This window comes from Pleuronectes platessa, chromosome 1 (genome assembly GCF_947347685.1).
Source record: "Pleuronectes platessa chromosome 1, fPlePla1.1, whole genome shotgun sequence".
NCBI classification, from domain to species: Eukaryota; Metazoa; Chordata; class Actinopteri; order Pleuronectiformes; family Pleuronectidae; genus Pleuronectes; species Pleuronectes platessa.
Genome location: NC_070626.1, coordinates 29621472 through 29638798, shown reverse-complemented (window position 1 = coordinate 29638798; position 17327 = coordinate 29621472). Strand labels below are relative to the sequence as shown.

Sequence of the window (17327 nt, the reverse complement as noted above, 5' to 3'; positions counted from 1 at the left end):
GTGATGTATCAGGAGGAGGAGGAGGAGGAGGAGGAGGAGGAGGAGGAGGAGGAGGAGGAGGAGGAGGAGGAGGAGGAGGAAGAGGAGGAGGAGGAGGAGGTCACAATGGATGACTGGGTTTATAAAGCTTTGGTGTCAGAGACTGATGTCTCCCACCTACATCAGTGTTTTGTTGTGTTAACTTTCACTAAGTTGTTTCACCTTCCTGAAGTTGGAAAACAACCTTTGTTTTAGTTTCTGGTAAAAGAACTTTGTGCATTTTAATTGTGTTGGCACAGAAACCTGAAGGAGATTCAGTTTCTTCTCCAGTCTGCTCGTGGACCCTCCTGCTGCTTTGAATGAGATCTGAGATCTGCTGTTTACCACTGCAGATAAAAAGCATTTCAACATTTGCAGTGGAGCTCCCGTGCACGGGGAGGAGAGCGGGCGGTGCTTTGTTTACTTCCTGTGTTGAGTGGCGGCTCGTGGATCAGCAGCCGTGCAGAGTGAACTCCTCTGTATTGAGCTCTCACATGAGGGCGTCAGCTGCACTCTCCAGTGGGTTTGAATGGATGTGGAAGCTCTCGTTGACCTTGAGGCAGAACACACACAGTTTTTTCTTTTTGTCGGTCAGGTGAAGTCACTCTTGAGTTCTGTCAGTGTCTTCACATCATAAAGAACCAGGGGCCGGGTCCCTGCAGATTTGAAGCAGTGATCTAATGGCAGAGGGGTCGGGGAGCCGGCCGGCTGGAGAACCGGGGAAGCTGTCACTTCATTGATGGGGCTGTGACAGCCGGGTGGTGGGGGGTGGGGGGGGGGGCTGAGTTTGAGGGCAGGCAGGCCGCTGTCACCCCGGGGAGATTTGAAAGTCCTGAGCGGAGACAGCCACAGGCTCCTCTCTGCTGGACGCTCTGTCATGTTCATCTGTGAGTGTGGAGCCGCCGCTGAAGCCCGTTGTTCAGATCTGGGATCAGTTCTGGAGGCTTAGATACATGTTTACTGTTTGTACCAGTTCCTCAGGTTTCCTCTTCCACACGCGTGTCGATACGAGAGCAAGACCGGGAGGAAAGAGAGTCTGACATCGATTCATCTGCAGACTTATATCATAATTAAAAATAAATGTAATTGAGGTTTACTTTGAGAGTTTAACCATAAACTTTGTTAGAAATCAAAAGAAAACACAACAATATGTTAAATATATTGAAAACTTAATGTAGAATATGTCTTTTTTGCATTGTTTATTCAGTAAAATAAAAGTTTTGATCTGGCTCTAAATAATAAGTGAAGGAGGATATGGTGCATTCTATATTCTTCAGATTCTTTGCTGGCATTGTTGTTCACTAAAATATCATAAATTAAAATAAAACACATATAACCAAATATATAGAAACATAAATGCATCTTTTTTAATTGTAAAATCCAAAAATTGGCAAACAAAACGCTGATACAGATTTTGAAGAATTTTATTTAATTGAAATTTGCAAAATATTGCTTAGAATCCTGGTCTGAGAAATATTACTTTACCAAATTCCTTCCGACATCTAGAAGGTTGTTTCTTACTGAGTGAATGAACCCCTGTCCCAAAAGTCCACGGCAGCTCGTCCAATAATCCACAAGATATTGATATATATTTTATAATTCAGTCCCAAATGTCAGACTCAGACTCGGCCCAGAAGAAAAGTCAGGGATCACAACAGGTCGAGAAAAACCAGGAGGGTTTTTTCGATTCATCCAGTAGCTAAATTATCTATAGATCCACTTTTATTTGTGACATGCAGATCAAACACACATCTAATCCCATTAACTCTCATTCATTCTTTGTAAATTATTGAATTGAACACGTTGATATTTTTCCCTCCTGTGTTTTAAACCCGTACAGCTCTTCTCTCTGCCTGTTGACTTTGGGAAACACCGTCTCTCATTATAAAATGTTTCTGGATGTGACACAGAAAAAAAAAACGATCTTTCCTGAAGTAAAACAAACAAAACCACCCGTTGGAGCTGCTCGCTGCATATTGTGGTTTTTAATTTCTAAGCTCCGATTCAACATCTCCAGCATGTGTGTGTTTGTCTTGTCGCCGGGTTGTAATTGTTTGCCTGCTTGTGTGTTTGTGGCAATGCTGTCGTTTTGTCATATTTCAGATCTTAAGTTTAGTGAACACATCGTTGTGATAACTGACGATAGAAAGTACAGAGAGTGCAATATGTTGGAAGGATCCTTTTAAAGTTTTTTATTTTGTTGCTGTTGTCTTCTCCCATCAAGGACACAAAGTTCTCTTAAGTGTACAAATACACACTTTTACCGGTGCTCTACAATGTGACATACACATCACACATGCGACAAAAACACACACACTGTCAACGTCCGGTGAGCGATTTCACTGTGTTTGAAACGAAGCCAGTTGTGTGTGTGTGTGTGGAACGTGATATAAGGATTTGTGTACTCGCTTGTGTGTGAAAGTGAATTGAAGATGCATTGTTGCATTACTCGGTAGTTGTGGTCTGTCGTGAAACACACACACAAACCCTGGCGTCTGCACTCACATGATGTGTCGTGATAACTTTAGTGTTTCCTCATTGGACAATATCATTTGTGTCCACCCCCCCAAAATACTCTGATAACTATTTATGTTGAAACTGGTTCCAGTCTCCAGATTGAGGTTTAGCAGCTTTTCTTGTTAATAGCTTGTCTAATAATTCCATTAATCTCTTTCTGACACACACACACACACACACACACACACACACACACACACACACACACACACACACACACACACACACACACACACACACACACACACAGAGATTTGGGGTTTGACCCCTGTCGGCTCGTACAGATCAATCTGTCCGACCCAGACAGAACTGTAGGAGTGAGACCTTTAGAAAATGATCTCTCAGTGTTTCTCCATGTGTGAAGAACTAACCCGACATGTTGCTCGCCCGCGTGACCAGTTCACACGAGCTCACGGTTTCTTCTCTCTCTCCACTTTCCTCCCTCAGATGTTGGGCGAGCGGTTCACGCCCCGGCGCACATCACAGAGAAAGTGGTGCAGCTGTTCAGGAGTAAGAGTGAGTTCACCTTCCTGGCCTCCATCCAGCAGAAGTCCTCCACGTCAGGAGTCATATTCTCCATCCACGAGTCGGAACACAGGTAATCCATCTTCTAATCCTCTTCATTTCAGCAGCTCGTCTTCACTCCTGAGGATTAACGAGCGCTCTCTCTCCCTTTCTTAAAATTAAAGCCTGATATGAATTGGCGTCTTACTCGTGGCTGTTTGCAGACGGTCGTTGATGAGGTGAAGTGAAGTGATAACTCTTAGTTGTGGAATGCTGCATAAACAGACACACTCTGGCATCTGTGGCTGTGGTTTAACTGGAACCTCCACTGAGCTGCACCAGTAACAGGTAACACACCTGGTTTCTGCTGAGTGATTATCTGAACACGGGTAATCTGGTCTGGGCCGCTTCCAGGAGTCGTATTGAATTTGTTGCAATGGACTGAATGTCGCTGCAAAGTGCGATGGCCGCAGGGCGCCGGCGAGTGGCAGCGGAGAACCCCCCCCCCCCCCCCCCCCCCCCAACCCCTCGCCGGCCCCCCCGAGAGACTGTACGACTGTGGATTGTTTTTAAAGGGCAGGAAACATTGATTTCTTTCCTCCTCTGAAGGTAAAAGCTTTCAGTTGTGTGTGTAACGTGCAATCAAAGTGAGCATGCAAGTGTGTGTGTGTGTGTGTGAGTGCTTGTGTGTGTGTGTGTGTGTGTGTGTGTGTGTTTGCTGGAGTTCACACACAAACAGAATCATACTCACAAGCCCAGTGGAGACGAGCAGACCATGACCTGAGAGGCTGTGGAGGAAGCTTGTTTTCTAAAATGTAGTAAACAAAGAAACCAGATTCTGAACAGCTGCAGTTTGACAAAACCACTCATCCATCCATCCCAATATCTATTCCTCTATTCATCCTTTCATCCTTTCATCCATTCATCCAATCATCCATCCATCCATCCATCCATCCAAATATCTATTCCTCTATTCACTTCCATCCTTTCATCCATTCATCCATTCATCCTTTCATCTATTCATCCTTTCATCCTTTCATCCATTCATCCATTCATCCATCCATCCATCCATCCATCCATCCATCCATCCAAATATCTATTCCTCTATTCAATCTTCCATCATTTCATCCATTCATCCTTTCATCTATTCATCCTTTCATTTATTCATTTATTCATTTATTCATCTATTCATCTACTCATCCATCCGTGCATTCATCTATTCATCTATTCATCCATCTCTCCATGCATCCATTCATCCTTTCATCCATTCATCTATTCATCATCCATCCTTTCATCCATTCATCAATCAGTCCAGTCATCTATCTTTCCATGCATCCTTTCATCTTTCATCCTTTCATCGTTTCATCCATTCATCTATTCATCCATCCTTTCATCCTATCATCCTTTCATCCTTTAATCTATTCATCTATTCATCAATTCACCCATCCTTTCATCCATTCATCTTTTCCTTCATCCATCAGTCCATTCATCTATTCATTCATCCATCCTTCCATTCGTCGATTCATCTATTCATCTGTCCATTCATCCATCCATCTGTTTATGTCACTTATATTTGAGTCAAATCTTAACATATATTATCTTAAGCTCTTTGTGTGAGGATCACACAAGTGATTTACGTCTGCAGAGAAGGTTTGTGTTTTTGTCTGTGTGTATTTTTTTTTAGATTCAAACAACACAACCGATGGAACTTTGTGTTGTGTTGATCGAGACCCAGGAGAGAAACCATTAACATGTTGGTGCAGATCCAGGATTTTGTTCTCACTTTTAACCTTTTCATAGATTTCTCACAGAATAATTCATGGATGTTGATGGAAGATATTTTTTTTAAGTGTCTCATGTGGAGCAGATCCAAATTAATGAGCTCTGTGTTATTCTAACTGTCATAGATCCATGAGCGTAGAATGAAACACAGGCAGGTCCTATAGACTGAAACACTCTGGACCTTTCCTCTGGGGCCAGGAGCAACAATATTTCAAACCGATATGTCAATGGGTATATTATAATACACAAATTCATAGACGTATAGAAGTGTTTAGGTCATTTCTGGCTACAGCATCACAAACCTGAGTACATCGATAATGAGCTGGTATTATAACGTAGAAGTGCATCATGACAGAATGACCTGGAGTGTGTTGCATCATATTTACTTTACTTTTTATACTTTAAACCCATTTTGATGATTTCTTTTTGTGGCATTTATACTTTTAAACCCCTAATTGTATACTTATTTCCTCACTGGTGTGTGTGTGTGAAATGCCTGTGCACAGATTTTTCTTTTCATTCCACTGCACTTCATGTTCTTCTGCTCCTGAGGAGAAGCGTCTCGGCCCCTGCTGTGCTTTCAAGGTGACCTTGAGCGCTGCCTTTTAGCCCCCCCCCCCCCTGTCGCTCTCTCGCTCCCTCCCTCTCACACATTACCTGCGGGTATAATTGTGGCGCAGCGGCCGCTCCGCCCAGCAGCGAGGCTAAGTGGAGCTACCTGATGGTGCTGTCCTCCTCCTCCAGGCTCGATGTCATGCACCGTGCAGCAGATGTGGCTCGGAGGAGCGCTGCCACTAAGCTAACGTTGCATTAAAAGCACTCAGCCACGCTCAAACTCACCCAGGAGTCAGATGTACGCATTCCACTGCATTGGTATTGTTCAGAAATGAGTGGATGGAGGAGCTGCTGGAGCCTTTCATTGGGGTTTTGACTCGTGTTTGTTGTGTAGTCGAAAAGACTCTGGTTTGAATTTGTCCAGGGTGGTCGACAGCTTCAAATATGGCAGAGAGAAGCGTATTATTATTTAATGTCCATAGACGGACACTCATTCCCCAACAGTCCCTTCAATTCTGCACCGAATCCGTCACGTACGTTTGGACAAAGCTCTAAACCTATTGATTCTCTACTGAGTCCATGTTATCTCAGCTACACGGTAGATACAGGTTTCTCATCTGTTACCGTAGATTATCTAAAAAAACATTTGGGGCTGCATCAATTTACCTTGTAGCTATTCTTACATCTGTTATATTTATGTGTTTGTGTCTCTGATTTTAACGTTTTTCCTTTTTCTTCGTTTTATGTTTAGTATGGCTGATTATAATTTTTTTAAAGTGCACACATTCATATATATCAGTCCCTTACATATGTGCGTTTTTTTTTTATCTAGATCCATGAAATATTCTCTGGGAAATTGGTGAAAATGTAAAAAAAACAACACACCCTTTCGTGTAATATTAAAGAAAATATCTGGATCTGCCCCTTTGTCCTAATCCAGGATTCAGTGGGTTGTTTCCTGGCCCGTGTTCCATCCCTTTACCAAGTTTGATGTAAATTTGTAAATTTTATGCATAGTAGGAAATTAAACAGCAGGGATTCATGATCTCTGATATTCCACCATATTTGAATTTAGTTTGATATATTCTCAAACATTTAGAGAGCAGCTGCCAAAAGAAAAACCAATGTTTCCATATTTGTCCAGGTCAGGGTTAGAAATGGGAGTCGGGGTTCTCTCAGAGCAGTAATGAATATATATTTATCTATATATGCTGAGATTTGTGGATCATCTAGAGTAAGGTGAGTCTGTTTGTGTTAAAGGAATCTTAAAATCTCAGCACGCAGAAACTGGAACTGTCCCATTTTTGCAAGAGAGAATATGAAGCGATCTCTCTTGTAATTGCAGTGAGCTCTGAAATACAGACAGGATGTTTTGACACGTCTCTTAAACCCTCCACTCACTTATTTTATGTTCAAGACCTTTCATTTTTCCTCCAAATATTGTGTGTTATTAGGAATCACAAAGGAGATATTCAGATGCAAATCTGTCTGAGCCGAGTCGGGGCTGAAGCTGCTCTGTGGCTCGGGGTTGTGTTGTGTTGTGAGTCACGCTGCCGAACGGAGAGCATGATTAAATTGGGTTGAGATGGACCGAGTCTTGACCGGCTCAGTGGAGACCTGTGCTCCTTTGTGACTGAGGATTTGCTCTGAACCTCTGAATCCTCTCTGAAGGCCCCATTAGAGCCCTGTGCCGATGCCCATTCTTTCCCATTATAACCCAGACCTCCCATTCCGCCAGCTAACGGACAACTGGCGGTGCCACTCGGCCAAATCCAATCACACATTCCCACGTGCTCCCTTCTTTACTTCTCCATCTTTTCTTTTTTCCATCAGCACAATTGAAGCATCCCCTCCCCCCCCTCCCTCCCTCCCTCCCTCCCACATCCCCTGCCAGCTCCACTTTCCCAGCATGATAATATCCTCCTCTCCTCCGCGCTCTCATCCCTCGCTCTCCTCATCCTCAAAGTGAAAACGTCTTTTCTCAGTATACCCGCTGAAAAAGAAGCGGAGGATTTTTTCTTTCTCTTCTGGTGCCCGGCTCTGGGGAATGGGGGAGAAGCTTTATTGCTGCTCCACTAGGCTGAATAGAACAAAAGGAGACTATTTTATCCTCGCCAGCAGTTTTTTTTCTGGGTCCCACTAACACGCTGGTTGTCAGCGAGCGGCAGAAGCTCTGTGAGGAACTAACTCGGAGCCCGAGTCTCTCGCCGCTCTCCCAACCTGAGCTCTGCCGGCTCCTCCAGCTGCCGAGCTCCTCTGCCCGGCCTTTGTCCCGGAGCACTCACAGCTTCTTCTTCTTCTCTTCTAAGAAAACACTCCGAGCCAAAGTTGCCGTGTGGTCGGATTTGAAAAAACACGACGAGTGGATCGTGTTAAACTCGACTTTGTGCTGCAGGTTCATGGAGGTTGTTGAGCTGCAGTCGATATCTGACCTCAGGGTCGTTTCAGAGGAGCAGTCAGTTGAACTTAACCACGAGAGGAACTTTAAATGAACTCTGTCTCTGAGAGCTAAGTACACAGACTGTCAGTAGAGTCACAGCCGTCCTCCTGGGGAGTTATTAAACTCTGCATTTGGTTTATTTAAGAGCGAAGATCTATTTATCTATTAAATTTAGTATGTTTTGTAGATATAATGGAAGAAAATGTATGTGCTTGTAAACTAAGGCTGTCTTATAGTCCCCCTAAAAGTATATGTAGGTATATGTGAGCTAGACATTTTGAAGAATGATCTAGTAGCTTGGATTCTACCTCGTTGCACATTTGCACTCAGGAAACAGAGCATCTACAAAATGAATTTATCCAAAGGTAAAGAAGCCTTGATCCCGGACCTTCATTAGTTATGGTGCTGCTGCAAAAATATATGTTATAGAACAGAGTGTGTGTGTGTGTGTGTTTGTGTTTTTGATTGTGTGTGCGTGTGTTAGAGTTGTGGTATCTTCTGGTTTCGATCCTGAACTCCTTGCAGTTTGGCAGAGGTGGATATAACTGCACGGTGGTTAACGGGGCAGCTTGTATTCGTTTTCTTGAATTTGGCAAAGGGAACTCACAGTCTGACATATTGTGACCATATTGTGGAGAAACGTTTTTTGGGGCATATTGCCTTTATATTATGGTAAATTGTAGTTTGCACCTTAACCACTGGGCCCGGTGTACCCATTGGAGATATTCAGATGAGTATCTAACCCTCAGTCGCCCTTTCAGCTCCGATATGTTTTCCAGAGAGAAATTCTCTGATGCTCCAGATGCTCCTGTTTCCTCGCAGCCGGTCTGAGTCGGCCTCTGTCCGTCTGCAGGCTGCAAACAGTCAATATTCTATCAATTGAAAACCATGTTGCTCACTTGGGAATATGAAAAACAACGTTTATTACCAGAGCTTCATGAATGGAGCTAAATGTCAATAACTAGCTGATTAGTTGTGGCACTTAAGGCTCATTCACTTGATGATAATCACAGACGGACTGTGAAGCGACTGACACTCAGCCGTGAACCACAGGCTGGTTAATGTGCCGGACATAGTTTTCACACCAACATTTACTCGTCTCCGTCTCTGGGAGCCGGCCTTGGTGCCGCTCTACATCTGAGCTGGAGGGGCTGACGGGGACGGAGCCCTGCAGAACCCCGAGCCCACAGGAAAGAGAGCATCACTCACCCAGCGTGACCGAGGCTCTGCTCGCTCTCTGGCAACCAAAAGACAATCTCAGCCTGGCACACTCTTCCCTGAAACACCCACTCACACGCACTCCGCTGTGTTTGTTGTTAGTTTGAATGACAGGTTCCCCCCCCGACACTCCAGACACAGCCAGAGCTCCTCCACCTGTCCACCTGTCTTCAGTCCCCAGAGACCTTCAGCAGCCGCTCAGCCGCCCGTCTCCTCCTCGTGAAGGGAAAAGTGAGAAACTGTCCGTCAACATCTGGGCGGCTGGTGCCACCGACTCTCTACTGGAGGATTGTCCAGATGTTAGAACTGACCTTTTTGACATGGTCACAATTGGCTTAATAATACTGAACCAGACTAAACAATACAAAATCCTCATGACTTGTAACATAACACATTGAATTAACGGGAATAAACTGGAAATTGTGTTGGTAATTTATACTAACTGTATTTACCTTGTCATATACAGACATAAATATAAACATTTTGTTTTGTCATAGGCTGATTTGAGCCCTGAGGAAACTTTGAGCACTTGACTATATGCTTCTGCATCTTTCTATCATTCTTAACATAAGTCTTTGCACAGTCTTTGTAAATGTACACAGCCTTTCCTTCTACATTGGCTGGGTTGAAATGTCTCCACACATGATTCTTGTCACATTTTATAAGATAACTTGAGCAGCTACAGTAAAAAATCTGATCTAGAATCAGATCTGAATTGAGGACTAGGGCTCGTAGTGTGAACATAGTGTTTGAATCTGAACTGATTGAATCTCAGGACACACATTGGTGTTGGTGTGTTCACACCTGAACTTGGCGCAGATCATTCAAGACACTCGTTAATATCAAGTCTGAACAGGACTGGTTTAGAGACACTGATGTGGACTTGCTCTATTTCCTCCTCTAAACCAGTGGTTCCACCTTCCCCGGCCTGTGCATCATGCTGGTTTCAACTGGACGGCATCACCCTTCTCCCCCCCCCCCGCCCCGACTCATCACCAAGACCCTGACCTGCTTTGCCTCGCACCTTGCTGCTCATCATGTCACACTGGAAACACTCCAAACTGTGAAGATGAGAATCGATTTCCTTCTGGTCACCACATCTTTCTGATCCATGAACCTGAGGCCGGGCTCAGACGTGACCGTTACACCTATCGGCCAAATCGCCCACCAGCGTGATGAGGACATCTGCCAACTCCCATCAAGCATAGTCTCCCTGTGACTACACTGGAGCTCAGTGCCTTTCAATCAATCCAGGTCACATTTTTCCAGGTCAGTAAGTGAAGGCATGAGTGCGGTTTCTTCCATCATAGTGTCTGGTTACCTCCTCCTCCTCCTCCTCCTCCTCCTTTTGCACGGACAAGCTCCAGAGTGTTGACCTCCCCACTGAGCAGATAATTGGCTGTCAGCTGCCCTCCATAAAACCAGCTGCATGACACCCGGGGGGGTTGCAGAAAAAGGACAGGATGATATACAGCCAGACCAGCATTTCTGGGCAGCCATTCATTTCCAAAACTTTTTCTCCTGCACATGACACCGATGCGTTTTGATGAAGACCGCTCGTCAACTCAACAGCTTCCTCCCGGAGCTGTCACCGAAACTCTCGAGACCCCGTCCGGAGTCTCCGGCTCAGGAGACGCAGCCGGCGAACCCCCTGCCACGGCCACTGTTTATATTTATCACTCAGCAGTTTGAGTCACCATCTCTTCTGGTTGCGGGGGGGGGGGGGGGGGGGGGGGGGCATCAGCACTGTTCCTCCAATGCCCCAAATTATGAAAACAGTTATGTCATCCCCTTGAATATTTCATCTGGTGTGTGCTCTGCAGCGAATGAGGAAAAAACTGCTGATGAACTTTAAAAAAAAACTAAAAAAAACGTGGCGGATCCATTAGCTCTGCTTTGTGCAGATCACATTAACACTGACAAAGGAAACTCTGTTGAAAAGTTATGATGTGTTTTCCCCCCGAGAGGATGAACCTCTGCTTTAGAAGAGGGGGTCAGTTCGGCATGAATACCAAAAAAGTGAAGCACTCACAGTGGAGCTGAGTTGAAGGTTGAAATCTGCAGGCGATTTGTAATGAGACCAAAATAATGAACATATCATGCAACTTGCAGGATTCAACTGTAGATGATAGAAAGTCTCTTATCCAGGCACATTAAAATGAGGAGATGTAAGAGTGAGGGAGGTCACCGCTCGATGAGAAGGAGGTGGTGGGTCTGCTGCACGTGTTGAAGGAGAAACACTGATTCTGTCGGATATTTTCCAGAGATCATTCATGCATCATGCACTCAACCTGATTCTGCAAGAGCTCAAATGTGAAAGAGGCTGTAGACTGCAACACTTCAGCTGCACATTACTGCTCAGTGTTGCAGCTCCATGCTCTGGACTCGGTCTGAAGGATAAACCACTGTGTGTGATTCCATCCAGGTTGAAAGAAGGTTTTCCAGGTGAAGGAGGGCAGCACAGCCATGTGGCCCCTCGCTAATAAAGGTGTGTGGAGCAGTGTCTCGTTAATCCAGTCCTCTGCTTTGGTCTTTGAACGAGGACAGCCGATGTTATTTGGAATCTGGTCGGTGCAGCGAATGGACTCTCTACTAATTTGCAGCTATGGTCCTGAAGGAAGGTGGATATTTGTAGGCATCGAACTGGTTTAGAAACGTTTGGATTCCTCCTCCAAGCTGAAATCTACCAAAAAAAACACTTAGGAGGATCTACTTTTTGTGCTAACAAGTTTTGCTAAGGTGAAGATGTAGAGATAATCATAACAACCGTGTGGAATAGCAGGAAAACCTTAGTTTCCAGCATTTGTCTTTGCTACACAACTGTTGTGTGTTTACAGTGGCACTGGGACGACAGGCTGTTTCCCAGTTCTGGCGCTTTGTCCACATTCCTGCAGCGAGCACATCATCGTTGGCCGACCGAGCCTGTTGCCTCTGAAAGGATGCTCACAATTTGGGAAGTGCAGCTTTGTGTGTCCAAGTTTGTGTGTCCTTGATGGTCCTTCATATCCCATTATCCCCTGTGGGCTATTGTTCAAACTTGAGTGCTGAGGTGAACAATTAGTTTGAACCGACTGAAATACAAAACTATTCTTCTACTCGATAGCTGCAGCTCTGATATAAACCCCCCGAACCACATTCCTATTTAACCAGCAACTACTTGGTTATATTTATATATTCCGTTTTTTTTTGTGGAGCTCATAGATGAACAGCTTCTTTTCAAGTGTGTTTTTTTCACATCAAATATCAACTCACTCTAATCACAGAGAAGTCTTCCCCTGCCACAGCTAGTCAAAACATTCCTATTTCCTTTGATATGCAGTCATGATTTTTTCCTCCTTTTGAAAGCTGTGGCAGTCACATTAGAGATGTGTGGGATCCATGCAGTCACCATTAGTGAAGAGGCAGCTCCGTGAAAGGACCGGCTCTGAAAAGGCGGCTTTTAAAACTGGTGATAAGTCTCGTTTGTTTATGTTTGTTGCGGAGAAGCACCGAAAACAGATATATCACGTTTAGTGTCTGTCATGCAACACTATTCATTATAAATGGCCCCGCTGCCAATATATTATTCCCCTTCGTTAAATATGCTGTAATGCAGGGACACAATAGCTACGGCTAAATGCTTCATAAAACAAACCCCTCTCCGTGAAGTGGAGTTAATGCCTCTGATGATTATTTCATGAGTCAAATCAGAAGAACTGCTGGTTCGGTGCTTCCAGGTTTCATCGCGGCCCCGAGGAGGAAGAGGAGAAGCTGGAAAAGCTCTCGCTCTCGCTCTTTCTTTGTCTCAACCCCTCTTTTACTCGTTTGATGCAAATGATCCTTCTCCAGCCGACGGGTTTCAGACGCTGCGGCTCCGGCAGCTCGATGGAAACAGAGTGTTGTGTTCATTTCATTTCAGAGCGATGACACTCGGTACAAAGGCCCAACCAGCCGGGTGGCCTGTCTCACATGCATGTCGCTAAGCAAGCAGCAATTTAATGTGGTAGAAAAAAAACACTTCCCTGGGAGGCTACTTCCTTTTATGTGTGATAACTATTTTAGTATTAACACAGCCTGCTGTGCGGGGGGGGGGGGGGGGGGGGTTGAGCTCCTCTCATTATCTCGGTCCTGTATTTTTCTTTTGTTGCCTGCAACACTGAATTTGTGACTTGATTTGATGCATTGCAATGGTCTCCAGTGATGATTGCATGAATGAGTGAGGAGTGCGGTTTGTTCCTATGAAAGATATGCAGCTGCTCCTCAAGCAGTTCTCTCTATTCATTCTGTGATTGATGATGCAAACGCTCAGAAATATGTAAAACCACAATCACATGCTATTTCTCTCCTTCACAGTATTTAGCATCAAAGCTGATACAGGTGGGTGGTTTTGCTTCGGGACATTGAAGGACATAGAATATAGATTTGAAACCTGCAGTGCAGGTTCACCTGACCCTCACTGACATGATGTCAGTAACATGTGTAGAGAAGGTACCTCTGTTGTCACCAAGGTTCCAATATGAGATGCAGGGATTCTGCAGCATTGGTCAAATGCAGAGCACTTACCTCCAACCAGGCTACCACCATATTGCACTTACATGTATGGAGATCAGATGCTTCAAAGATGAGATCATTCTTTATTCTTCCCCCTTAATCCTATGCCCTGCAACAGTTAACCCCTTACTGCCTGAATTAATTTCCAATTATATAAAACAAATATTATTGGTGTTTTTGGCCTGTCATGCAGATGCTAAATTAAGTGGAGATTGTTCATTTCAATATAGCTTATACAATAGATATCAATTTAGGTATGAGGCAAATTAGCGACATTAGGCATAATCGGGCATAACCTTAATTAAAAAAAATTGGTATGTAGATTATTATATTGATGCTGCTTTTGCTTGAAATTGAATAACAACCTATGTGTTTTTTGTACAATCATTGCTGTTCCATCATAACAGTATTTCAAATACATCTTAATACCTCAGGTCAATAAAACACAAAATCACATGAACCACATTCGTACATATTAGCCAAAGAATGTGAAAAACTGTCAGTTTACAGATTTACAGTTTAATTATTTACATTGATTTCATAAGCGTGTTTCATCAAAATTGTGCTGATTGTTGTTTTTCTTTGACCGATAACGAGCACTTTATATTTAAATACTTTATATTTAACTACTTAACATGTGGAGCTGGTCCTCTCTGCAGGGGCAGCCATGTTTTTTTTTAAGTATCCCAGACTGGACAAACCAAACCTTTTGGGTTTTTATGACAACTGAAGCTACCACAGGTTCTCTTTCATGTTTGGAGGGGGGGGGGGGGGTTGCAACATGCAACATGACGCTTCACCACTAGATGTCACTAAACTCTACACACTGAGCCTTTAAGTGGTTGAGGAAACCCGACTCACCTGCTGTTTGGTTTGTTTACAACCGGTGGAAACATCCGATAATGCTCCTGCCACATTGGATTTTTCATTTGTAATAACTTCTGCCATATTCACAGATGACATCAACTCCAATGAAGCGTGTTTGAGTCGCTTCTCGATCTTTTATCCTCCAGCTCCGTGTGTTTGTGTTGAGTTCTGACGAGTTCTCCTCAGTTTCACGGATTCGTCTGCCGCCCCACAGCCTTGATTGATATTCTGTCGAGTGGGTCCGCTCTCCCCTCCCATAAATATGCATGAGAGCTGTTGAGCTCAGTATTGAATGGACTTGATCCAGTGAGAGTGTGTGTGTGTGTGTGTGTGTGTGAGAGTTTTATATCAGAATATATTGGGATAAGCAAGGTTCTATCTAGGTTCAGATTATGTATTGGAGAGCTGTGTTTGCAGGAACAGTATAAGTTGTGTGTGTGTGAGTCGTGCACCGAGCAGCCACTGGTTCCTGTGCTGGGGTCATTTGCAGCTGCAGGGAAGCTGAAATGTCAGGACTGGCTGCCTGCGGCTCTCGGGCTGCGGCTGTCTGAGCCCGGACGTCTCTGACGACTCGGTGGCTGATGAGGACGGAGAGTAAAGCTCTCACTGCTTCAGGTCGACCGCCTGCAGCCGCACCACAGAGAGAGGACGGGGGGGGGGGGGGGGGGGGAACTCGGACAGAGAGAGATTCCTTTCTTCTGTTTGCAGAGGCGAGCTGAGAGAAATCCATTCTACACAAAGCAAGAAAAAAGTCAGCAGATTGTTCAACCATCAACTGGACACATATCATGTGGCTGTGCTTGTTTGCTGGGTGATGAAATTACAGTTTGTAGGATATCAGGGTATTAATCACTATAGACATAATGATCTTTTTGTGAATGTGTAATCATCTGAAGGGAATAATCGGTGAATAATTATGTTGGTTATTTTGTCTTCAAATGTCAAGACACACTGGATATTTCCCGAGTCTATTCAAACCCCTGCACCTCATTAGCTCTGATTTGAAATGGTTCAAATCTACCATCAGTCTTGCTAATATTGGGCATGTGGGCTTATTCATGTCTTATTGAGATATTGACTGATATTTGTACCTCCTTATATTGTTAGCAATTTCTTTTGCTTTCTTTTGCTTCGTTATCTAAATTTTTAATTAAGATCAGCATATCAGGAAAATATAAACGCCAATTACATATCCATGAAAGGCCAATGTCTGCCAGTAACATTGGGCAGCTGGTTTATTGGTATATTAGAGCTTTAGCCAACATGCAGTATATAAAATGGTAATATTTGTAAACTAACTGCCTACAAAATAAATCCCTCACCTACTTTTACAAGATTTTGTATCGTTAATGTTTTATTCTGTCCTCCATGAGTTCAGACATTTGGTTCTGGCCTTAGAACCACATGCCTGTGACCTCTGACCTCTGACTTCTGACCTTCCTCTCTTCCCTGTGCAGTTACTTTGAGCTGGAGAGCAGCGGGGTGAGGGAGGAGATCCGCTACCACTACCGCTTCAAAGGGAAGCCGCGCTCCGAGTCCTTCCCCTACCGCCTCGCCGACGGCCAGTGGCACAAGATCGCCCTCACCATCAGCGCCTCCCACCTGCTGCTGCACGTGGACTGCAACAGGTAACACCAGCACACGCGTGAAACATGATGATGAAATGTGTGGATGAATGCTCGCCAGCAGGGACCCGGCCCAGTGTGAGCTGGTGTCTCCATGCAGCTTATAGAGAGTGTGTGCAGCTCCCACTGTTCCATAATGAAGTGGAAGGTAACCATGATATGATCTCCTCATCGATCGGGCAGCTCTTCTATCGCAGCTCTCAGTCAGAGCTGATCTATAAACATGCACCTGGGCTGTGGTAGTTCTCAACCCTCACGCTTCCTCCTGAGACCCGGGAAGGCTTCACGTGTCCTCGTCCCGATGCAGCTGCCAGACGGACGCACCGCGAACAAGGAGTAAACATCTGAGGGGGGGGGGGGGGGTTGCATAGTAGTATTGATTCTCCCCAGACGCCTTTCATTCCCATCAGGCCGGTGGTTTGTCGATTAATTATCGCTGTCGGGATGAAGCTGTAGTGAAGATAAAGGAGAGCATCAGTTATTAGGGAGGAAAGATCGAGATGTAATTGGATGAAATTGGAATCAAAACTTCCCTGCGTGCTTACAGTTCTTTAAACGGGGGGGGGGGGGCTGAGTTAATTAAGAGATACTGTAGCTAATTGATTGGGGTTGGTTGAGACTCATCTATCATCTGAGGGCTGTGGAACTGAAGGCTGATGCTAATTGAGACGATTGAAGAGGAGTTTGCTTTTTTTTTAAACTCGAGTCACTTCCTTGTTTGTTCAATACTCGCTGAGGCTGCTTGGATGATACAGATCTGCCAAGACACAATGCTGCTATCCTGGTTTCCACTAATATCGTTAATGTCTTGTTTGTTTGTTATTGCTTTTTTATTAAAAAACTAATTTTATAATGTTGTCAGTTCTGCTGTTAACACACTGTGTGTCGTCGTGCAGGGGAGGGGGGGGGGGATCTACTGCTTTCATAGTTATACACAATTTCAACTTTATTAACGACACTTCAACTTAATTCTTGAAATGCAAAAGATTCTTTTGATATATTTATGATCTATTCACGTTTTAACTGTTCGAACATAACAATAGATGGATGCATGGATGAACTTTATTGATCCAATCTGTGAAAGTCTTCTTACAGAGGCAAAGTATCTGGCATATAACACGATATTAAAGATATTAAAACGTCAAAGGTAAACCATAAACATGTACAAAATATATTATATATAGTTATTCAATGGTAACAGGAGGTGGAGAGAGGATGTTGATGCAGAGCTGCTGTGAGATCGAGAGCTTTGTAATCACCGTCTCTCTTTT

At 44.2% G+C, this 17327-nt stretch overlaps 1 protein-coding gene across 2 annotated transcripts in view; it reads left to right on the top strand.

The window, feature by feature from the left end:
• LOC128439165 (protein kinase C-binding protein NELL1) overlaps nucleotides 1-17327 on the top strand; it is a 190411-nt gene that overhangs the window by 28014 nt on the left and 145070 nt on the right. For both annotated transcript variants that reach the window (XM_053421910.1, XM_053421911.1), the window contains 2 exons: nucleotides 2983-3133; nucleotides 15889-16059. In XM_053421910.1, the coding sequence (XP_053277885.1) occupies nucleotides 2983-3133; nucleotides 15889-16059 (322 nt within the window). The remainder of the gene's footprint in view (nucleotides 1-2982; nucleotides 3134-15888; nucleotides 16060-17327) is intronic.